Source organism: Hippoglossus stenolepis, chromosome 16 (genome assembly GCF_022539355.2).
Source record: "Hippoglossus stenolepis isolate QCI-W04-F060 chromosome 16, HSTE1.2, whole genome shotgun sequence".
Lineage (NCBI taxonomy): Eukaryota > Metazoa > Chordata > Actinopteri > Pleuronectiformes > Pleuronectidae > Hippoglossus > Hippoglossus stenolepis.
The window spans coordinates 736,470-758,879 of record NC_061498.1 but is presented as its reverse complement, the minus strand read 5'-3'; the positions used below and the strand labels follow the sequence as shown (position 1 = coordinate 758,879).

The following is a 22,410-nucleotide window of genomic DNA, read 5'->3' as shown; positions in this document are numbered from 1 at the left end:
TCGTTACCTTTAAGATGTTCGGGGATAAAAAGTGGTTTCAGCCGAACTCGACACCATCTTAGCGGCGGGGACAGTTTGCTGCGTCCGGCCCACACGCTCCGGGCGACCGGGGACTGTTTGCACCGAGGCACCGGTGAACCGCTCCGTTGCAGCCGAGTTGGGAGGAAATAACGTCCGGATGGTTCAGTAAATGTCGGTTTCATTATCTGTCGGCCTACCGAGCGGCGGCGGCGGGGGCGAGAGGGACGCGCCGAGCGGGGAGGAGGAGACGGGTCGAGCCGGGGAGGAGGGAGCCACCAGCCCATACTTTCCCTTTAAAGCGCACAGGGACAGAGGGGGTGAAGAAGGGATAAAAAAAGAAAAGGACGAGGAGGGAGGGCGAGGGCCCGAAAAAAAGAGAAAGATGTCATCCTGTGGATTCAAACACCGAGGCGGAGCCACGGACCGCGGCCGACCAGCAGCGCTGTAGTTCGGGGACGAGCTGTACGCGACGCCGAGGCCTGGACCGCGACAGCTGCGGCCTTTTCGGAGCTTTGGCAAAATAAAGCAACGAGCTGCTGGTTTCCTCCATTTTCTTGATTTAAACAGTTAATAACCTGCATGTTACCAGTTATTTGAAGCATTAAAGCATGAAACCTGCACAGAAGCGTCCAGTCATTTAGACAATAAGTCATCAGTGATAATTAGCTGGAGCTAAGTATCATTAGAGACAGGCCGCGGCTCCTGCTCTCTTCCCCGTGGACGGAGCTTCTCCTCCCGCCCCCTGTGAGCCCCCTGCCCGGGGAGCCGCTCTCCTGCAGGATGGACACGTCCTGGAGCAACTTCCTCTTTCAGGTGAGTTACTCCATCATGGCTCCTCTCAGGGGGGGGCAGGTGATGGGGGGTCACCATGGGGTCATGGGGGAGATGACCTTAGGTTCACTTTCCTCCAGGTGACCCCCCCCACCCGTGCTCTAATATAAAGTGTCAGGTGGATTTTTGCTTAAATATTCAGAAATAACATTTAAAATCAAAGCAGACACTGGAGGAGATTTTAGGTTTTAACATGTTAAAGACTCCTGAACGAACCCTGAGGAGAAGAACCAGAGATCATGTGGATTCAGGATTTTCAAGAAGTCACAATATTAATTAAGTTGTATTATTTAAAGAGAAGAGTCGTAATGTTCCTAGAGTTTGGTCGCAATAAGTCATATCAGTATTAATAATAAGAATAAAGTCTTAATATATATATATATATATATAAGAACAAAGAATGGAGAATTACAAATCTCTGAATTTGATTTCGGCCCTAATACTCTGTCGTATGCTACCGGTATAATGTAGTAAAACATTTCCATTCTGATATATATTGATTCTTAAGATGTTATCAAACTGAACAAAGAAATGTATTTGAGGTTTGAAACTTTACAGTTTGACCATAAACTTTAAAGAACACAAATACAACAAAATATTTAAACTTGAATTAAGAAAATAACATGATTTTTAATGTAAGGTATAAAGTTATCATTCACATCTCATTTACGTTGTTTATTCTGTTGATTAAAAGTTTGTATATCAGCAAACACAAATACACCTCAGCCCTTCCACAGTTTATGACTGGACACGATAAGAAGCTCTTAAGAAAAACTTCCATTAAAATAAGCAGAATGTGATAAACTGTGTGTTGTTGTGTGTGTGTGTGTGTGTGTGTTGTTGTGTAGACGCCATCGACTCAGAGCCAACCTGAGACGCCTCTTCAGTCGGAGCTGCTGCCCGAGCTGACGGGCTCGGCTCAGAGTCCTCCAGCTGAACACATCGTGACGCCGCCGTCCACCGTCGACACGGCCGCCCTGAGCGAGGAGCCGCTACCTGGTGAGAGGCCGGGGGGGTGATGCTGACTTGTTTACACCTCAGTGCTGTTTAAGAACAGACTCGTATCAATACACTTCTCCCAGTTTGTTCAGTCAGACTGATGTGGAGTTTCTTTGGAAACATGAGGAGAGAGACGAGTTGGGGGCAACCAAGGTCCCAGCTAGTTTATTTGTATTATTTATCAAACTGACAATTGATGAATTGTTCAGTCAATGAAACATACAAACATTTCACTTGGTGAAATTCACATCTTCATTTCTTATATCATTCGACCTAAAACTCAGAAAACCCCAAAATATACATTTGACATAAATTCACATCAAAGAAAAGAAAAATGTTCGTCAAGAGGCAGAAATGACGACTGATTATATTTCTTCATGTCAGTCAACTAATCACCGATTGAACCGTAGAAGATCCGACCGAACACCGAACACATCTGACCCACACAGATAGAAACACTGACTTCAAAGATATACATGTATTTACTGACATTTGGTCTTTGGCAGATGGTGCATAATGATAATAATAATATAAAATATGAACTGAACAAAAAAACTTTTTTAGAATTGTTAAAATCAGGAGTCAAATAGACAGGAAAATGAATAAATGAGTGTATATATTCTATATCTCCAATATTGATTATCACTAACATCCGGCTGCTGTTAGTTTGAAGGTGTAAAATAAGTTTGAGTGGAATCATGATTCCAGTTTAGACACGTGTGTGATGTTTTGACGCTCTGCTGTGTCTGTCAGTCAAACCGCTCGTCAAGCCGAGCCGCCCGGCGCACATCTGCGCCACCTGCAACAAGGAGTTCAAGAACAGCTACAACCTGCGGCGCCACCAGTCGGTGCACACGGGCATCAGGATGAAGGGCGGCGCCACCCGTGAGAAGGAGGATGGGGGGAAGGGGGGAGGGAGGGTGGAGAAGCAGACGGTTCCGCTCTCCCTCCTTCAGCTCACCCTGCCCCTGCAGCCGCCTATTCCCCCTCCCCCCACCGCTGCCACCGCCGCGGACACCATCCCCCAGCCCGGTCTTCACGCCAACCAGGAGAGCCAGCCCATCTCTGTGTCCATCGCCCCAGCAACCGTAACCATGGCAGCACCGCCTCAACCCATCCAGGCAGCTGTTGTTGTGGTCGGGTCCATGGAGCAGGTGGGGAAAGATCCAGTCTGGGTCCAAGACGTCTGCAGGGCAGCGACTGGACTCTGGTTAAAGTTCAATTCATCTATTTATCACTATTCAATTTCCTGCCCTGGTTTTGGCCCCGCCCCTCCTGTCATTAACATAATGTCCCGTTGCTGCTCTGAGTTCAGTTCATTAAAAACCTCTGACCCTATTTGTTCAGCTTTTTATCTGGAAACTCATTGCACATGAGCTTCAAATATGTTTTACAGGGTTTCTGTGGAGTCTTAAAACGTCTAATATTCAATCATTCGAATTTTAGGCCGTAAAGAAAGTCTTAAATATGTTCACATACGTTGAGAATTTAAAATTCAATCATTATGGTCTTAAGAAGTCTTAAATTGAACATGAAACCCTGGTCAGTGTGTTGACTTGTTACGTCACACTTTGCTGTTATTATGAAGTTTACTTCTCAGAGGTATTTGACCTGTCTTGTCTCAGTCGTCTTATAAAGCAGCCGCGTCGTCTCCCTGTGTCTCATCCACAGAATCCTAATCCCAACCCCAGCACCAACCAGGTGAGGAAGAACCACGCGTGCGAGGCCTGCGGAAAGGCCTTCAGAGACGTGTACCACCTGAACCGTCACCGCCTGTCGCACTCTGACGAGAAGCCCTACTCCTGCCCCATCTGCCAGCAGCGCTTCAAGAGGAAAGACCGCATGAGTTATCACGTGCGCTCGCATCAAGGCGGCGTGGAGAAACCATACATCTGTCCACACTGCGCCAAGGCCTTCTCCAGGTAAAAGTGTGTTTGACACCTGTGGTTCCCAAAGAGAAGGATGTGCAAATAAGTTTAATTATAAGTTTATTTTTAAGACATAATTGTTCCCAAAGATAAAAAATACTTTAAAAACTAAAACGAGATCAGCAGCGTTTACACAAGTCTCTGATTTAGAGGCTGGAAAACTCCGTCAGGCGTAACCATAGTGATGAGTTTTAAAACCATGTGGTTGTGTGGATGGAGCCATTGATGTGAGCTACATGAAGTATTATGTTAACAACTCTTTGTGTTGTTGTTGTTGTTTTGTGTATTTTCAGACCGGACCACCTCAACAGTCACGTTCGACAGGTTCACTCCACAGAGAGACCGTTCAAGTGCACGGTAACATCTCCCCCCCGCTGTTCAACCTGTGTGTGTGTGTGTCTGTCTGTGTGTGTACATAACCATGCATGTGTCTCTTTGTTTCCCGCAGACGTGCACATCAGCGTTTGCCACACGGGATCGTCTCCGGGCTCATCTGATCCGTCACGAGGAGAAGGTGCCGTGTCACATCTGTGGGAAGCTGCTGTCGGCCGCCTACATCACCGACCACATGAGGGTCCACAACCAGTCACAGCATCACGCCTGTCACCTGTGCAACCGCAGTGAGTCGCTGTCCACACCTGGTCCACACCTGGTCCACACCTGGTTCACAGATTCTCCACTGAGTCTCAAATATGTTGAAATAAATGTTTTGTTTTTGTTGTTAATTTGTGTGTGTGTGTGTGTGTGTGTGTGTGTGTGTGTGTGTGTGTTTTCCAGGCTTCACCACCCTCACCTACCTGCGTGTCCACGCTCAGAAGCACCACGGTCAGGAGTGGAAGGACAGTGGCGGGGCGCGGGGGGGTTTCGGTGGGACGGGGCCGGGGGTGCTGCTCTGCCAGCTGTGCGGCGTGCAGTGCAAGACGACCACGCAACTCCAGGGTCACATGGGCACTCACGCCAACCAGGGCGACCCCGGCACTGACCCGACAAGCTCGGGCCCCGTGGGCACCACCAGTGTGGCGGTCACTGTGACCAGTGCTGCGAACACAGTGGGACTGCTGGTAACTGACTGCTCCAGTCTCGCCCCTCAGCCCCACAGCTAGCACGCTGCGAGGGCTGGGGGGTGGGGGGGCTGGGGGCGGGATGGAGGCAGGGAAATGAGGACACCCAGAGGAGAGGAATGGAACTACAGCAGCCAAACCAGGTGAGAGAAACATTCCCAGTTTGAACTCCTTCACCTGTTTTATAACACGTCGTTTATCCTCTTATCTTAATATTAGAGCGTTTCTCCAAACCAACAGCTCGGTTCGTACCTCAGACCTTTGTCCTTGGGTTTTTTTGGACTAGGGTTTTTTCTGCTAACATGGAGGAGGTGGGGTTTATAACCTATACTGCAGCCAGCCACCAGGGGGCGATCCAGTTATTGAGCTGTTTTTGGCCGTCGTCCATCTTTATTTGCAGCCCTTGATCCTGAGCTCCAGATTAAGAGCTGCTGCGTTAACAGATGTTCAGTCTTTTTGTTTTGTCATTGCAGATTTTCCGTCCGCTGACCGACCCGGGACGACTCCCGTCCTGTTCGCTCGTCCTGCCTCCGACACGCGTCCCTGAACTGTAAACTTCAGATCCTGAACCCGACCAGAGCAGAGGGTGGATCAAAGAGGACAAAACGAGGAGAAATGTGTATTTTTATTCACTTTGCTTCGCAGTTTACTATTTCTATTCGTCATCATGTCGTCGTTTTGGTTTTTACCCGACCTGCAGAGCCCGTCATGCTTTTGTAAAGTTGTTTGTTGTTTTTACATCTTTTATATTCCATGAAATCAGTGTTTGGTTATGATGAGGAAACCGACCCCAGGACCTCGACCACATGACTTCTCTAATTTATTACTCATCACGTCTCGGGTTGACCTCGGTCACATCCGCCAGAGCAGCGAGTTTCAGGAGCGACGTCGTGTACAAACCCTTTTCTAGAGCTGATGAAGGCAAACTCCTCAACGTTTGTGAATAATCCTCCTGAACACTGAATGTGTGGAACCTCTCTGCTTCCGATGATCTCTGTTCGTACTCTGGATGATTTGTAAATGAACATGTACTTTGTAGCTACCTTGGTGACACGTTTTTCGTGGCTGTGCATATTGATTGTATTTGATGCATAGCGCCTCGTTACTCCTGTATTCAAAGGCAGTAAAATGCATGTGTGGATTTACAATGAAATGATCTTCATGGGTGTGTGAGTGGTTGTGCACTTTATCCATGTCAGTGGAAAGTAACCAGAGACTGAAGCAGAACTTTCAATTTGACTCTGTTACATTTACAGTAACTGAGTAACAGCTTCGGAATCTAGTTACTTTCAGATTCAAAGATTTACATAGAAAAGCTGAGATTTCTCTCCGTCCGCTATCGCTCTTCTTTATGTTTCTTCCACATTCTCATGATTTCTGTGTGGGGGGGAATCTGCTCTGATTTGGGGGGGGTGTTTGTTCTTTGTGTATAAATTAAAACTGAGCAGCCGCTACACAAGTAATTATGTCAAAGTAATGACAAGATACCAGGTCATTGTGTCAGCACCTGCAGATGAAATGATTGGCTCAATAGTTGAGGACATAACTGACAGAAACATTAAGTGGCCACTGTTTTGATGATTGATTAATCCTGATAAATTCACTGGTTCCTGCTTTGAGTCAGAAGCAGATCCCAACTGGTCCAGTGGCTCAGGGCCGGCTCAGGGCCGGCGTCCTGGTCAGTTCAGAACTGTGGTTACACTTTATACTGAGGTTCACATATTAACTTTAGTTAAACATTGAATGTTAACACAAGGAATTTGAAAAATATAAACAGAAATAATATATATAGTGTTACCTGAATGCCAGTCACCATTAGTTTCTTATTAACATGAATATTAATCATTATAAAACATGAATGTTGTATTCTGTCATTAAGAGTTTTCTCAGTTAATGTACATGAATTATTTTAATAACATCTACAAATGTTTTTCTCTCCTTTGACTTTTTATACTTAATTATTTGATTAAAGAAAATGATTTAATTGAAATGATTGATAAGATTTTCAGAGTAAACATCAGGACACAGAATAAACAGGTTTAACAAAAAAACTTTACAAAAGAGCAACTAATAAAATAAAAAGAGGACCTTGAGAGCAGGGGCCCCAACTGGGAAGAGGTAAACCTGGGGCTGTGGGGCCCCTGGGGGCCCGGGTATAATCCTGCCCTGCTGAAAACTATCTGGGTGAATAATATCTGTGGCCCTGGAGGCAGAGCCTGGCTCCCGGGGGAAGCAGCAGAGAGCTAGTGGCCCTGGGGCAGCAGCAGAGCGTGGCCCTGGAGGCAGCAGCAGAGGAGCTTGTGGCTCCTGGAGGCAGCAGCAGAGGAGCTTGTGGCTCCTGGAGGCAGCAGCAGAGGAGCTTGTGGCCCCTGGAGGCAGAGGAGCGAGGCCCGGAGGCAGCAGCAGAGAGCTGTGGCCCCTGGGGGCCACCGCAGCAGAGGAGCTTGTGGCCCCTGGAGCAGCAGGGGAGCTAGTGGCCCTGGGGGCAGCAGCAGAGGAGCTTGTGGCCCCTGGGCGCAGCGGCAGAGGAGCTAGTGGCCCCTGGGGGCCGCGGCAGAGGAGCTTGTGGCCCTGGGGGCAGAGTTGTGCCCTGGGGGCCGCGGCAGAGGAGCTTGTGGCCCCTGGAGGCAGCAGCAGAGGAGCTAGTGGCCCCTGGGGGCCGCAGCAGAGGAGCTTGTGGCCCCTGGGGGCCGCAGCAGAGGAGCTAGTGGCCCCTGGAGGCAGCAGCAGAGGAGCTAGTGGCCCCTGGAGGCAGCAGCAGAGGAGCTAGTGGCCCCTGGAGGCGCAGAGGAGCTAGTGGCCCTGGGGCCGCGGCAGAGGAGCTAGTGGCCCCTGGGGGCCGCAGCAGAGGAGCTTGTAGCCCCTGGGGGCCGCAGCAGAGGAGCTAGTGGCCTGGGGCCGCGGCAGAGCTTGTGCCCCTGGGGGCAGCGGCAGAGGAGCTAGTGGCCCCTGGGGCCGCAGCAGAGGAGGTGGCTCCTGGGGCCGTGCAGAGGAGCTAGTGGCCCCGGAGGCAGCGGCAGAGGAGCTAGTGGCCCCTGGAGGCCGCGGCAGAGGAGCTAGTGGCCCCTGGGGGCCGCGGCAGAGGAGCTTGGGGCTCTGGGGGCCGCAGCAGAGGAGCTAGTGGCCCCTGGGGGCAGCGGCAGAGGAGCTAGTGGCCCTGGGGCCGCAGCAGAGGAGCTAGTGGCCCCTGGAGGCCGCGGCAGAGGAGCTAGTGGCCCCTGGAGGCCGCAGCAGAGGAGCTAGTGGCCCCGGGGGCCGCGGCAGAGGAGCTTGTGGCCCCTGGGGCGCGGCAGAGGAGCTAGTGGCCCCTGGAGGCAGCAGCAGAGGAGCTAGTGGCCCCTGGAGGCCGCGGCAGAGGAGCTTGTGGCCCCTGGAGGCAGCAGCAGAGGAGCTAGTGGCCCCTGGGGCTGCGGCAGAGGAGCTTGTGGCTCCTGGGGCCGCAGCAGAGGAGCTAGTGGCCCCTGGGGCAGCAGCAGAGGAGCTTGTGGCCCTGGGGGCCGCAGCAGAGGAGCTTGTGGCTCCTGGGGGCCGCAGCAGCAGCAGCAGCTAACGACCGTTAGCTTTGTTTACAGCGGAGCCTCGACCCTCCCCCACCCGGCTCAGCGGCTCCTCCTCCACCGGCTAACCCGCTAGCTGTAGCCGCTGCTGCAGGAAGAGCCGCCGCAAATCCGCCTCCTCTGGATTAACGTCGAGTTTAAAAGCAGCCGGTGGACGGACCGTCATCAGAAGCCGGACACCGCCTGTACGTGACGCTCCTGCGGCGGGTTAGCGACGGGATGGCCAGCTAGCTGCTAGCTAACGATCCGGTTAGCTCCAGGAGCCGGGGGCAGGAGCTCCGGCGACGGGCGTCTCATCTCGGGCTGTTTCCCCGCGGAACCGTCGCTGATTGACCCGCGCTCGGTTTGTAAGTGTTTCATATGAATTAGTAATAAAATGGATTCTGTGTGAAACATGTAGGTCACGTTAAAGAGCGAGCGTGTGTATGTGGGTCAGCGGTAACCTGTTAGCTGAACAGCTGGTTAGCACGGAGCTAACCCGACTTCCACTGCACGGAACGATCTACTGATGTAATCACAGACCCGTCGGTGCGTGTTGTTGAGGCGGTGACTGGTCATCTGCAGCCGGAGCGTCGGGGCTCATCCGCGGGTTGAATGTCGGCTTGTCTCCGTGTGGTGGAGCCGTCGCTGACGCTCGTTAGCCGCTGCTCGAGTTAACGAGCAGCTCCGCTAACTAACCAGGTGAGCTGAGGTAACTCAGCCCGGGTTAGGTGGATCAATCTGGGGGGTGGTCGGTTGTCTTTTAACGTGTTTGTCCCGGACAGTGGAGCCTCGGTCCGGCTGCAGCCGCCGGTCCCCCTCGCTCCCTCCGCCTGTGTCCGCCTCGGCACCGGGCTCAGCGGTGAACTTCCCCGGTGTTAACTCGTCGTGTCCCCTCACAGGATGGAACCGGGTCATGCTGACTGAAGGGCCGTGTTTCCCCCGAGCTTAGCCGCGCAGCAGCAGCTTGGTGCCGCCCAGACGAAGTGGACTGTTTCGGTGGGAGCGGAGGATGGCGTTCCACGGAGCGGGCCGCCAGGCCGTGTGCGGGGACCTGTTTCCGGGCTCTGAGCTGGGCCACAAGTATTTCTGTGTGAACTCCTCCTGCGGGGCCCCGTCCACGGGCCTCAGCGCCACCCCGTGCCTGACCGGACCCACGGCCCCGGCCGGGACCCCTCGTCACCCCACAGCTCTCGGAGGAAGCGCCGGCGGCGGAGCGGCGGTGCCTCAGCCCTACAGCAACCCGGCCAGCGAGGTGCCCAGCCCCGCAGAGATGGAGCCCGACCGCCCCATCGGCTATGGCGCATTTGGTGTCGTGTGGTAAGAAAACATCAGTGATGACCTGTGTCCCTGCTGCCATCAGCCCCCCTGCGGCTCTTTGAGACCACGCTCCCATCACAGTGAACAACAGGCTCTTATTCAAATGACCTCATTGTTCCTCAGTGAAATAAATCTGTTCTAAAAGTCTCCAGGACCCGAGCTCCAACCTCCACCAAGGCCCAAGTGCTCATGAATATCAGTCCTGTAAATAGGTCTGATTAGTCCCATCAGGACCCATGAATCATTCTCTCACAATGTTAAAGGAAGTGATAGAGAATGTCCTGGTTCTCCCCTTGGTTCGGACCCTGGGTTGGATTCCATTTGATTCGTTCTTTCAGGACTCGTCTTCCATCCTTACAATCTTTGTGTAATCCTGCCAACAGAAACATAACCTGCTTGTTGAGGTAATAATCTGCACGGTTACCACAGAAGTTAATTCATTCAACTCTTAAACCCCCTTAGAAAACTATCATCCATCCTTCGGCTGTTTTGTTTTTATCAATCATCAAATTATATTTGTGTAGCCCACATTCACAACTTGTCTCAAAGCTCAACACGGTGCGACATCCTCTGTTCTGAACCCTCGACTAGAGTGAAACTACTAAAAACCTTAAACGGGTGAAAAGGAGAAACCTCAGAGACACATGAGGGATTCTCCTCCCTCACGGACCCACTGCCCACGATCCTGGTTCATGACAACACTGTGATTAATGATCTTTATCTGTTTATTAGTTTTTTTTAATTGACTGCAAATGGCAGAAAACGGTTAAAACATCCAGAATTTCCTCGACTCCAAAGTATAATAGTTATAGTATAATAATGAATCCAAAAACTGAGAATCCAGAAACGGAGACACTGGAACAAGAAAATGTTTGACATCTTAAATGATTAATACAAATGAATTTGTGTCAGATGAAGTAGTTTACAGTTGTTCTACAGGAGCTCGTTGTCGTGAACAGTCTCCACACTAACACGCGCTCAGGACTAATCCCGTGGTTCTTGACGTCCTGCAGGTCAGTGACTGATCCCCGTGATGGTCGGAAAGTGGCTCTGAAGAAGATGCCCAACGTCTTCCAGAACCTGGTCTCCTGTAAGAGGGTCTTCAGAGAGCTGCGGATGCTGTGCTTCTTCAAACACGACAACGTAATAACAGGACCAAGGGGAAACGTGGCTTTGTTGACCAGAGGATTTTGGGAAAAAATTACCATGTTTATTTGTGTTTTGTCTTTCTCTGTTCAAATAGGTTCTGTCGGCTCTGGATATTTTGCAGCCTCCGCAAATCGACTGCTTCGAGGAAATGTATCCTTGTTCATGTGTCGAACAACCAATCAGAAGGCCGAGTGTCTGCTCGCAGCCTTTAATAATGTTCCCACATGATGAACAGTGGTGTATTGACGGCGTATCTCCTCACTCATTACAAACATTTACGTCCTCACAGCGTCTGTCCCAGTTTCTCTTCATTAGTCGTCTCTTATGTCCTCATTTTATTCACTTAATTTAGCTTCTGGTCTCTAAATCCAGCTCCTCCCTGCAGACGTCAGGTCGACCACTGGTGAATATTTCATGTAGTTGACGTGAAACCCTGTTTCTATGATTCTTGTCGTTGAGCAGCTGTGTCCTCTGCTCTGACTCAAACTGAGGCTCGTGTTCGGAGATGCTTCGTGCTCGTGTGGGTGGAGGTCAGTCTGTGTGTGATCCTTTCATTTTTCCTTGACTGCACCGCCCGCAGCTACGTGATAACAGAGCTGATGCAGAGCGACCTCCACAAAGTGATCGTGTCTCCTCAGCCTCTCACCACCGACCACATCAAGGTCTTCCTCTACCAGATCCTCCGAGGTGAGCAGCTCCTTTGTTCCGCCTGTGGCGCTGTCGGCTGTGTGGAACATGCACAGTGAAGAAGAAGATCCCTTCACAGCGAGGCTGCGTCCACACCAATACCTTTAGTTTCAAACTAAATCCACCTCCGTTCTCTTTTAGCTTTGTGTCAGAAATAATCTACAAAAACCCCTTGTCACATGACCTTTCCTGACACGGGTCATGGGGGGCAAACAGGAAGTAGATTGTCTACTCTGATTGGTTGCTTAGTCACAAGTTAGGGTGTGAGGATGAGGTGGAACAGTTACTGACAGTAAGTCATTAGTGATAAGGAGGTGGTTTGAGATTTAAACCAACGTGTCGGTGTGGACGCTGCCTTGCTGTGACGTGAGCGTGCAGGCGCTGACAGAGAGTTGACGCTTGTAGTCTCGTTCAGGTTTGAAGTATCTGCACTCTGCTGGGATCCTGCACAGAGACATCAAACCTGGAAACCTGCTGGTCAACAGCAACTGTCTGCTCAAGGTAAACCTCAGATCTGCTTTTAGAAATTCAGCTTTAAATTAATTCATCCAGACTGCAAAGACTCACACCATCAGAATGAGATGTTGGGCTTCGTATAACCCTAAAAGTCTTTTACCTCTCAAACTGACAAATGTTCTTCGTATTGTTTAGAGTCCAAATATATTTTTATGTGGAAATTAAAGATTTGTGAGGAGTCAGAGAAACCGGAGTTTCTTCTCGTTCATCGCTTTGTGATATTTAGTTTAACACACAGCAGGATGTTCTTGATGAGTTTGTCGTCGTGGTGAAGCAGTGAGGGATGATGGGAGTTGTAGTGTTCAGTGCATCAGTATTAAATTCATTTTGTCTCTGGTTAGATTTGTGATTTCGGGTTAGCTCGCGTGGAGGAGCCCGACCCGTCGCGTCACATGACGCAGGAGGTGGTGACTCAGTACTACCGAGCGCCCGAGGTGCTGATGGGCTGCCGACACTACGGCTCGGCCATCGACGTCTGGTCGGTGGGCTGCATCTTCGCAGAGCTGCTGGGACGACGTATCCTCTTCCAGGCTCAGAGCCCGATCCAGCAGGTGAGAGCACGTTCAGTTTTGATCAAACAGCTGCTCTGTCGTCCGCCCTGTCAGACGTCCTCTCTTCTCACCAGTTGGACCTGATCACCGACCTGCTGGGGACCCCCCCTCTGTCGGCCCTGGCGTCAGCCTGTGAAGGAGCCAGAGCTCACATCTTGAGGGGGCCGCACAAACCGGTACGTGATGGTCTGCTCACTCAAAGAATCCACCGGCACCAGCATCACACCAGTTTGTCTTCTCAGACACGTTTCATCCTCGGAGGCGACGCGTTGATGTGTTGACATATTACATCCTGTTCAGAAAATAGATTTCTAACCTCGGCTCCTTCACGTCTCGCACTACTCAACTAGAAAAATAAGAAAAAGTATTTTGCATGAAAAACCGAAGAGTTGTTGAATCACAGCAGATGACAAAGCAAAGTGTTTTCTTTTCCTCCTCAGCCGTCGCTGTCGGTGCTCTACATGCTGTCCGACGGGGCCACGCACGAGGCCGTGCACCTGCTCTGCCGCATGTTGGTCTTTGATCCGGTGAGTTCACACGACAGCATCACTGGATCCTGTAAAAACATGAGGTGAACCTGATGAAACTGTTTCTGGATCAGTTTTCCTTTCATCCGCTCAAACCTCTTTCTCTTCCTCTCCAGGCTAAAAGGATTTCCGGCAGCGACGCCCTCTCCCACCCGTACCTGGACGAAGGGCGTCTGCGTTACCACACCTGCATGTGTCAGTGCTGCTACTCGGTTCCAAGCGGGCGGGTTTACACCCGAGACTTTGAGCCAGTCGCCGAGCGACCGTTCAGCCACAGCTACGAGAACAGTCTGCTGTCAGTGTGGCAGGGGAAAGGTACGACTGTCTCCAGACTAAACAAGTCTGTTCACGTGATTAACTCCAAAGTAATCGTAATAGAATTCACATCTATATCTCATATGGTCAGAGGGAGTGTTTATACCGAATCCAATCAAACATGGAGACTAAATTCATCTTATACACACTGTATTTATCATGATGCTCCAGTTTGACCAGAAGCTTCATGTAAAGAGAAAAATTCTACTTAGTTTTTCTTCAAATCTCTTGTAAAAATTCCCCTTTGCTCATGTGGATGAAATGTTTGGTTCTTGAAATTTTTTTGCCAAAGTCTCAGGTTCACAGAAGTAGTGACGTATAAGTGTAAACTATTTTTTTATATATATATGAAAATACAGTCAAAATGAAATTTAGTGAAACACTTTATCAGTAGAAGTGAATAAAGACTTCTTCCTACATGTCAAACAGAAACCAGCTCGTCTGAAACAATCAAAGTATTTGTTTAAAGCAGCTGAAGTTTAGTGACTCAGAGGACGACACCTCTTCATCATCTGTGTGACGCTCTTCTTCTTCTCTCCCAAACACCAGAGTTAATCCACCGCTTCATCACGGAGCACCAGCAGGGCAAACGTGTGCCGCTGTGCATCAACCCTCAGAGCGCCGCGTTCAAGACTTTCATCAGGTAAAGAGCTCCTTCATCCTTCATCCTTCTCTCACAGCTACGATCTGAGCCTGGGATGGATTTGAACTCATTCCCTGATATTTTAAAACCAGCTCGTTAAATTCATTATTAAATAACCAAAAAATCTAATCAGTTAAAAATAAACGGTTCTGTGAAAGAGGAAGAAAAAAATGCTGTCCAATCACATGCCTCATGCTTTGAATATATTTTATGAATGACTGTATAAATATCTTTACATTAATACTGAGGAAAAATAGTTTATATTTGTATCATTAACAACAGTTTTCCATTGAAAGTGTTTCTGAACATCTTTGTTTTCCAGGTCGACCGCGTGGCACTCGTCCAAGGTGTCGAGGAAGGAGGAGAGATGAGCGCTCCTCTTCGGCTCCGGAGGCAGCGACGGCAGTTTGAGAAAAGATTCCATCAGCAGTGGCGAAGGTCCCCCCTTCTTTTAAAAAAAAAATATTTGTGAATATGACAAGATGAAGAGGAGAAACCGACCGAACCACCTCCTGAAAATCCTCCATTGTTTTCCCCCTGAATTTGAAAACTAGTGTTGAACTCACCGTGTTTCCGGTGCTGGAAAGAAAAAGATTTTAAAAAAGTGCTGCTGACGTGTTTCGGAGGAATAAGAAAGAGGAAGAGAAATGAACTTCGGTACCGTTCGTTAAGGAATAACTATTTTAATTGTTTGGTAGAATTGTTGCTTAGTTGATTTTTATTTTTATTTATTTATTTTTTTTTTGAAAGTCATTCCAGCCTCGTGCAGTTCAGTTTAAAAACCACGCAGGAAACTGGCGCTCGGAGCCGAACCGACTCATCGTGAGGACGTCGCCCATCGTCACCTTTTCTTTCACTGCATTTGAACACATCACTCACTGTGTTTCCTCCGCTCGTCGCCAGCGTGCGCTCGCACAGCGGCAACAATGCAATTTAACGGATGTAGCAGGTTCTAACCACAGTTCCAGATTTTTCTCATCGTTTTTCTTGTGGCTTCTTTTCCTCACGGCGACTTTTGGTCCTGGATCAGACACATTCAGCAGAGAGAAATAAGAGTTTGTTGGTGACACACACACACACACACACACACACACACACACACGTAGGAAACAGGAATTCATTCCCCCGTTTTTTTTCCAAGCAAACTTTTATTTTGAAATTAGTGTTTTAATCGTCTCAAACGGTGTTTCGCCAAAACGTCAGATGTTTGGCTTTATTTTTTCTCGCCTCAACATGTATTATGGAATCACCAACACGTGAACTCACCAACACGTGTCACGTTTCCTGCTGACCACCAGCGGAGAGAAAGAGGAAGTGACAACGGCGATGATTTATCTTTTTGTGTAAATTTCTTAATTTATTGAGTGTCTGTTGAAGAGTGTGAGTCTCCACCCGCTTGCTCTCGGTTACCTCAAACTCTGGAGGAACACAAACTGAAGGCTGAGGACCCCGGGGGTGCACGTGGGATGCTTATCTCCAGAGTGACCCCTCCCATCACATCTTTTCCGCCATTCCTCTGGATTCTTTTACCTCGTGCTCGCTCCCCGTCTCTGGCCCCGCTCCTCAGAATGCTGAGGTTTTGAAAGAAGGACGTCGTTGGTGAAATGCTGCTGTTTTTCTTTGGTTCATGGTTTTACTTCCTGTTCAGTTTCAGGCTCAGGTGTCCGATCGTCAGCTGTGACGTGTGAGGACGCACCAGTATTGATCCAGGATGATCAGAGATTAACGGTGTCAGGTTCGACTCTGTAAGAAGAAGAGTCGACGCTGTTATCTGAGGAGGCTTTTATTTTCTGCTTCCGATCATTTGTGAATGACGACCTGTTGATTACCTGACGACAGTTTGTTTTTCCAGCTCATTGGTTTCACTTGATTGAAGACGAACGTTCAGAGACGTGAAGCTCTGCTGCAGTTTGATGCTGAAGCTTCTCGGCCGACAGCTTCTCATCATTCGCTTTCATCTTCAGTGAGAAACGTAAAGACTGAACCACCTGCAGCACATTCACGCCTCTGAACGATCATGAAAATATAACAGTGATGTCATGATGGAAAAGACAAAATATATATAAATTTGATGTAAAACAGGAAGCGTGTGAAACCATCAGCTGGTTCCATGTGGCCCCGGGACGTTTGGGCCCTTTGACTGCAGGAACTTTGCCAGGAACCTTTTCAGGATCTCAGGAACTTAAACAGAAACGGGTCGACTCGTGCCAGACGCTGTCGACACCGAGCCGTCAGCGGTTCATGTCGTCCGCTCTTTGGTTCGTTGTGTTCGGATCAGCTGAGACGTGAAGGAACCTTCAGCTCCTGCTTCAGTTCCTGTGGCTCCTCGGTTCCTGCAGCGAGTTTCGAGAAGCTCTGGTTAAACTTCATCAGAATTGGATTGTTTAAATTTATTTAGTTGTACATACCCTGAACCTCCAGCAGGCGGGGCCCCTGAGGGCCTCCTCCTCCCGACGCGTCCACGTCGGCCCCTGACGGGCTCCAGATGTTGAACCCTGAAACCTCAGCTCCTCCACAGGAACATCTCTGAAGACACGAGACGACTTGTAAATCTGCATGTGTATATTTATCGGCGGAGAGCGTTTGGGCTTGAATGCTGTGCAATGGTTGAGTTTGTCGACGACGGAAACGTACATTTTGTGGTAATTTTAATTTAAGTCATCTTTAGGGAGTGATTTTATTAGAAGTTTTTTTGTTTTTGTTTGTTGTGATCTAATTAGACTTTTTAACGAGTCCAGAGTCGAGAACGTTTTGATGAAGTTTTACAGAAACGTCCCGACGGTTTGATGCAGAAACGTTTTTGATTCACGATACGATTGAAATGTTTCTGCTGGAAATAAACGTGTCGGTGACGTTATTGGTGCCAGATTTAATCAATATTCATTTTATGATCCTTTTTTACTAATTGACGTGATTGCTTTTTTAAAAATTTTTTTTTAAATCCCTTGATTTATTTATTCTTTTTTAGCCCTCAACACTCCGCTGTAGCTTTGATTGACACTTTAAAGTTTTTCATAGTTCATATATCGATCATCTCTGGCTGATGCCACGTTTCGGCAGAATCTTGAACAGATCCTCAGATGTGGTTTATCGCAGTTTAACGAAGGCTGCAGCTCAAAAAAAATGTAAATCCTTGATTCTGCAAATTATTTTTTACATAAAAAGTCAGATAATATTGAGAAGTATCAGTTACAGTAGATGCTCAGTTTACTCAATTTATTACACGTTCACGAAGCTGCAGATTAAGACGTGACTAAAACCTGGACACTTGATGAAGATGGTGATGAAAACAGAGGAAGAGAAACTATCAGAGTTTCAGATGTTTGAAAAGTAACTGACAACCACGAATCAAAGGACGAACGAAGCGCTAACACTCGAGTTCGGAACATGAAATCATCTGGTTTATTTGAGACTCGACTCGTTTCTGGACAAATTAAACCAAACTTTTCTCTCTGGGCTCTTTTTCTTATTTTTTTTCTTCTTCTGTTGTGTTCGTAGAACCTTCCAGCGTAGGAGCAGTTTTTGAACTAGACGACCGGTTTGGTCTTTTCCCGCCCTGCACTCTGTTCTCAGATCAGCTGACCAGTGTGTTCGGAGTCTTTCAGCTTCTGTCGGGTCAGTTTTTAGACGTTGAAGACGGACAGCTGGTCATCTATAGACATTAGACTTGTTTTCTTCTATGAAAAGAAACTTGATGTGTTTATTAATATAAATATGAAACTGATGTTTTTCGTCTTTGTTTTAGCTAAAAGTTTTGTTTGTTTTTTGACTTGTGTTCCCAACAAATACTTGAATTTCTTAAAAAAAATGTTTAGAGTTAAAGTAGTGAATGATGAATAAATAAATGGACACTGGATAATATTCGTCCTCTGTGTTCACTCGCTTTTTTTGTCATCTCTGGAATAAAATGAAATTAAAGAACTCATTTTACAACCTGCTGATGGAAAAACATCGACTGTAAATTAAGATGACGTCTCCACTTCCTCCAGAAATGAAGCTAAAACATCTCGGATACAAATGCTGCCACCTTGTGGTGATGACGTCGTCTGTGCAGTAGTGATCGTGGAAACGAGTCAATCACGACATCTCAGCCTGTTTTCATATCATCAAATAACTGATTCAAACCAAACTGATCAGAAACATGAACAAACATCAGAGAGGTAAGAATGACCGGAAATGACAGAAACATCTTTACACACATTCAAATTGATAAACATGTCCCATCTGCTAACATGGAGGAGAAGGGTTAATGAGCTATACTGCATCCAGACACCAGGGGGAGATAAAGATGTTTTGGCTTCAGTTTTGGCAGATAACATGTCGTCCATCTTTATTCACAGTTTATGAATGTTACCTGTAGGTGTCCCTGTTTCACATCATAGTAAAACATGGTTCTGATGATAAACAGGCTCCTCCTGCTCCTCCTCCTGCTCCTCCTCCTGCAGACATGTCCTCATCTAACGCAGCAGCTGATCCACACAATGTGTGTGAGCAAATCCACACACACACACACAGGTAAACCCAGGAGTCATGTGGGCCCTCGTCCTTGTCTCTGCTGGTGCCGTCTTCTTCCCTGGACTCTTCCTGTTGTCCAAACTGACCCTGAGACACATGATGGGATGGAGCGAAGGGGAAGCTGCTGTCGTGTCCACACGGTAAGAACACACACACACACACACAGATACACCCACTTCTATCCCAATGAGGACACTGATAGAAACACTTCCTACTCTAAACCTGATTGTAACCCGAGTCTGTGAGGTAACTGGTCCTCACAAAGATAGAAGTATAAACACACACACACAGCTCATGGCTGTCCACACATCATTCCTGTTGCTACGGTTACGCCTGGCGTCCTGACTTCCGGAAACACTGCTGACCTTGTTTCAGTTTGAAAACATCTGGATCGCCCCCTGGTGTCTGGCTGCAGTATGGGTCATAAACCTCCTCCATGTTAACAGATGGGACATGGACGTTAAATAAATGTTTCTGTCATTGAATGAAATCCGTTGGTGAAACAGCTTGTGTATCTGTTCTCTCAGTCTGGTGTCCTCCATCCAAGCCGTCATGGCCTCGTCAGCCGGAGCTGTCATCATCTCTTCCTGCAGGGACGTCATGGAGGACAGGTGAGGACCAAATGTCTGGTTGTAGTGGTCCAAGACCTCAATGAGGTTCTAATAGTCAACATGTAGTTTAGTTTGTTAAGTTTCAGCGGTAAACAAGAGAGACAGAGATACCTGAGAAGGTTGAAGGAGTGGAGGGTTAAGTCGTCTTTCGTCTGTCATTACAAGGTTCTACTGGTTATTGTGATGGTTGACATGTATTCTTTATAAGGTTCTGGTGGTTATAAGGAGGTTGTTCTGGACCTTTACCAGGTTCCACTGACACTTTAGGGGATATTCAGGTTCTCAAGGTGGTTACACACCTCTGGGAGAAGGTTGCTGCAGTAGAACTTCTGAGAACTGCAGCTTGAGTTCATTTATATCCTCTTCTCCTTTAATTTGTCTCCATCTGTAACTGATGTTAAATTCAAAACTAAAGTGTTTCCACAAACACCGGTTGACAGTAATCTAATTACGACCTGAGCCTCCTGAGCTATTTGTGTCTCTAAGACGAGGCAGAGATCAGTAATCCTCCACACGGACGAGACGGGAAACAATGGAGATGGAGGCGAGCAGCACAGATGACGGGGGGGATGGTTTCCTCCGTCATTTCCCTGTCAAAGCAGAAACATTTGTTTATCAAATCTCAGCTCACACAGAGAGAACTCAGGTGAGAACTCGTCTGATCACAAACAGAAAACGTTTCAGTCACTAACGCTGCAGACGAAGTTTTCAGACTTTTTCACTTGAGTAAAATGAAAAGTAAAAAGTAAAAGATTACAGTCCAGTTCTTTTTCTTTTTAATCGCACTTTTACTTTCTTATTGTTTTTATTATGTCCGTCTACGATTCATTCTTAGGCCTTAATAGTCAAACCACTGATAAATATAAATATAAATTAGTCTCAAATCACCTCATCAGCAAATTTTTAAAAGCAAACTGAAGATCGACTCTTATACTTATTCTGTTTTATTTATCTTTTTATTTACACATTTTACTCTTTTATATCTTTTTCTACCTCTTGGATTGTTTTTCTCTTAATATCCAGCTGTTTATTTCTCGTTTCATCATTTTATTTTATTTCATTTCAGTTTTTCTTCTGGATTTTAAATGTTATTTTATTGTTTATTTACAACTTCATCATTTATTATTTTGTGTGTTTGTATGAAAACTGCTGTTAAGTTCAAGTCACCTGGATTAATTGATTGATGTATTGATGTATTGATTGATTGATTGATTGATGGGTTGATTCTTGCTCAGACACTGGCTGACCGACTCCTACATCCTGTTTGCGACGCCTTACTTTGCCTACGACGTCTACGCCATGTTCCTGTGTCACCGGCACAAGCTGCAGGTCAAAGGTCACGGGCAGGAGCAGGTGTCGGGGGCTGTGGTGGTGGGTTTCCTGCGCACAGAGCTTCTCATGGTGCTGCATCACGTCTTCATGGTGACCTTCTGCTTCCCTGCCTCACTGGTAACTATGGCGACAGTAACCTTTGCTCTAGCGCCACCTTTAGGGCCGTCTGTTCACTGTCAGCTGTCAGACTCGCTCCGTCATCTGAATCTACTTTGTTGTGTGTGTGTGTGTGTGTGTGTGTGTGTGTGTGTGTGTGTGTGTGTGTGTTTGTGTGTGTGTGTGTGTGTGTTAGCTGTGGAGACAAGGGAAAGGTGATTACTTCCAGGGTGTTTTGTTTCTGGCTGAACTCAGCACACCATCCGTCTGTCTGGGGAAAGTCCTGATCCAGGTACACACACACACACACACACACACACACACACACACACACACACACACACAGTTTGATATGAACTAATGTCTGTGTTGTTGTAACTTCCTGTCGTCAGTACAAGAAACAACAAACTCTTCTGCACAAAGTCAACGGAGTCTTGATGCTCTTCACCTTCTTCAGCTGCCGGGTTTTACTCTTCCCCTACTTGTACTACACCTACAGCAGGTAACTATCTGTCTGTGTGTCTCTGTGTGTCTCTGTCTGTCTGTCTGTCTGTCTGTCTGTCTGTCTCTGTCTGTGTGTCTCTGTCTGTCTGTCTGTCTGTCTGTCTCTGTCTGTGTGTCTCTGTGTGTCTGTCTGTCTGTGTGTCTCTGTCTGTCTGTCTGTCTGTCTGTCTGTCTCTGTCTGTGTGTCTCTGTCTGTCTGTCTGTCTGTCTGTCTGTCTGTGTGTCTCTGTCTGTCTGTCTGTCTGTGTGTCTGTGTGTCTCTGTCTGTGTCTGTCTGTCTGTGTGTCTCTGTGTGTCCTTTGATGTTAATCTCTTTATTTCAGAATCACTGATGTTAAATAAACGTCTGGTTTCTCTTGTTTGAATAAATGAAGTAAAGAATTGAACTGTTGTTTTTATTCTTTGCACCAAAGAGAAACCGAATTTTTTCTTTTAATCGTACCTCAAAATCAAAATAAATAATAAGTTAAATTTATATAATTTGTGCATGTGGTTTTGAATGTGAAGGTGTGAGTTTGGTGTGGTTTATTTTCCAGGTACGTTTCCATCCCTGTGTACTCGGTGCCCCTCGTGGCCCCGTGGCAGTGTAACCTGGGAGCCGCTCTGCTGTGGCCCCTGCAGCTCTACTGGTTTGCCCTGATCTGCAGAGGGGCCCTCCGCCTGTTCACCTCGCGCTCAAACACTCCACCCAACACTTTTATACTCGCAGGAGGCGGAGACAGAAACTGTGCTGCAGCGACATGAAGCCAAATAAATCCACTGACGGAGTTCAGAGGAAACAGAGAAACACTGAGTGTCAATCAGTGAGTTAGACAGGAAGCAGAAAGAGGAGAGGTCAAAGGTCACCGGGCGAGAGAGGCCGAGCGACGCCGACGGAGACACGTCCACCTGTAGAGCTACGACTGGAAATAAAGATGGACGACATGATGGCTCCTAAAAGTGAAGCCAAAACAAATGGATTGAACCCCATCTCCTCCATGTTAGCAGATGGGACATGGAACCAAAAAAACAATCAAAGTAGCTGTTTCAGGTCGTTCTTATCTCACTTGTTTGTTCAAGTGTTTCTGATCACTTTGGTTTTAATCAGTTATTTGATGATATAAAAAACAGGCTGAGACGTGATGATTGACAGCTGAGACTGACTCCTGATTGGTTGGGCAGGTGAAGGGGTGCCTCCTGCCTGGAGTTAGGTTTACTGTAATGTTTATATTCATTTAACCACCAGACCACATAGTCGCCCCATTAACATTCATGTCAATAGTATTTAT

At 47.6% G+C, this 22,410-nt stretch overlaps 3 protein-coding genes across 4 annotated transcripts; all 3 read left to right on the top strand.

Annotated features, from left to right (window-relative positions):
• LOC118123499 (myc-associated zinc finger protein) lies at positions 1-6,830 on the top strand. The gene is made up of 8 exons (XM_035180920.2): positions 1-834; positions 1,701-1,851; positions 2,605-3,005; positions 3,523-3,773; positions 4,073-4,136; positions 4,228-4,399; positions 4,557-4,983; positions 5,314-6,830. Exons 1-7 carry the CDS (start codon positions 802-804, stop codon positions 4,880-4,882), a joined length of 1,398 nt encoding a protein of 465 aa, XP_035036811.1. The 5' UTR covers positions 1-801; the 3' UTR covers positions 4,883-4,983; positions 5,314-6,830.
• A 1,466-nt stretch (positions 6,831-8,296) lies between these two features.
• nlk1 (nemo-like kinase, type 1) lies at positions 8,297-17,945 on the top strand. Its single transcript, XM_035180880.2, has 12 exons — positions 8,297-8,744; positions 9,279-9,696; positions 10,710-10,839; positions 10,940-10,995; positions 11,426-11,532; positions 11,948-12,033; positions 12,390-12,599; positions 12,674-12,775; positions 13,040-13,126; positions 13,243-13,441; positions 13,991-14,084; positions 14,407-17,945. The coding sequence occupies exons 2-12, from the start codon at positions 9,389-9,391 to the stop codon at positions 14,453-14,455; spliced, it is 1,428 nt and encodes a 475-aa protein (XP_035036771.1). The 5' UTR covers positions 8,297-8,744; positions 9,279-9,388; the 3' UTR covers positions 14,456-17,945.
• A 485-nt stretch (positions 17,946-18,430) lies between these two features.
• On the top strand, positions 18,431-22,169 carry LOC118123570 (ceramide synthase). 2 transcript variants are annotated; one of them, XM_035181056.2, is made up of 6 exons: positions 18,431-18,739; positions 19,127-19,210; positions 20,446-20,659; positions 20,835-20,930; positions 21,031-21,140; positions 21,679-22,169. In XM_035181056.2, exons 1-6 carry the CDS (start codon positions 18,615-18,617, stop codon positions 21,884-21,886), a joined length of 837 nt encoding a protein of 278 aa, XP_035036947.1. In that variant the 5' UTR covers positions 18,431-18,614; the 3' UTR covers positions 21,887-22,169. The 2 variants fall into 2 exon arrangements, with proteins under 2 accessions (XP_035036947.1, XP_035036948.1); XM_035181057.1 differs by lacking the exons at positions 18,431-18,739; positions 19,127-19,210 and adding an exon at positions 19,233-19,856.
• Positions 22,170-22,410: the final 241 nt, after the last annotated feature.

Bases quoted from the DNA above. Each gene is read 5' to 3' on its own strand.
- LOC118123499 (XM_035180920.2), top strand. From the start codon at position 802: ATGGACACGTCCTGGAGCAACTTCCTCTTTCAG. The intron at 1,852-2,604 runs GTGAGAGGCCGG...TGTGTCTGTCAG, and splicing joins GAGCGAGGAGCCGCTACCTG to TCAAACCGCTCGTCAAGCCG. The intron at 4,137-4,227 runs GTAACATCTCCC...TGTTTCCCGCAG, and splicing joins AGAGACCGTTCAAGTGCACG to ACGTGCACATCAGCGTTTGC.
- nlk1 (XM_035180880.2), top strand. From the start codon at position 9,389: ATGGCGTTCCACGGAGCGGGCCGCCAGGCCGTGTGCGGGGACCTGTTT. The intron at 11,533-11,947 runs GTGAGCAGCTCC...AGTCTCGTTCAG, and splicing joins CCTCTACCAGATCCTCCGAG to GTTTGAAGTATCTGCACTCT. The intron at 13,442-13,990 runs GTACGACTGTCT...CCCAAACACCAG, and splicing joins GTCAGTGTGGCAGGGGAAAG to AGTTAATCCACCGCTTCATC.
- LOC118123570 (XM_035181056.2), top strand. From the start codon at position 18,615: ATGTGGGCCCTCGTCCTTGTCTCTGCTGGTGCCGTCTTCTTCCCTGGA. The intron at 20,660-20,834 runs GTAACTATGGCG...TGTGTGTGTTAG, and splicing joins TCTGCTTCCCTGCCTCACTG to CTGTGGAGACAAGGGAAAGG. The intron at 20,931-21,030 runs GTACACACACAC...TCCTGTCGTCAG, and splicing joins TGGGGAAAGTCCTGATCCAG to TACAAGAAACAACAAACTCT.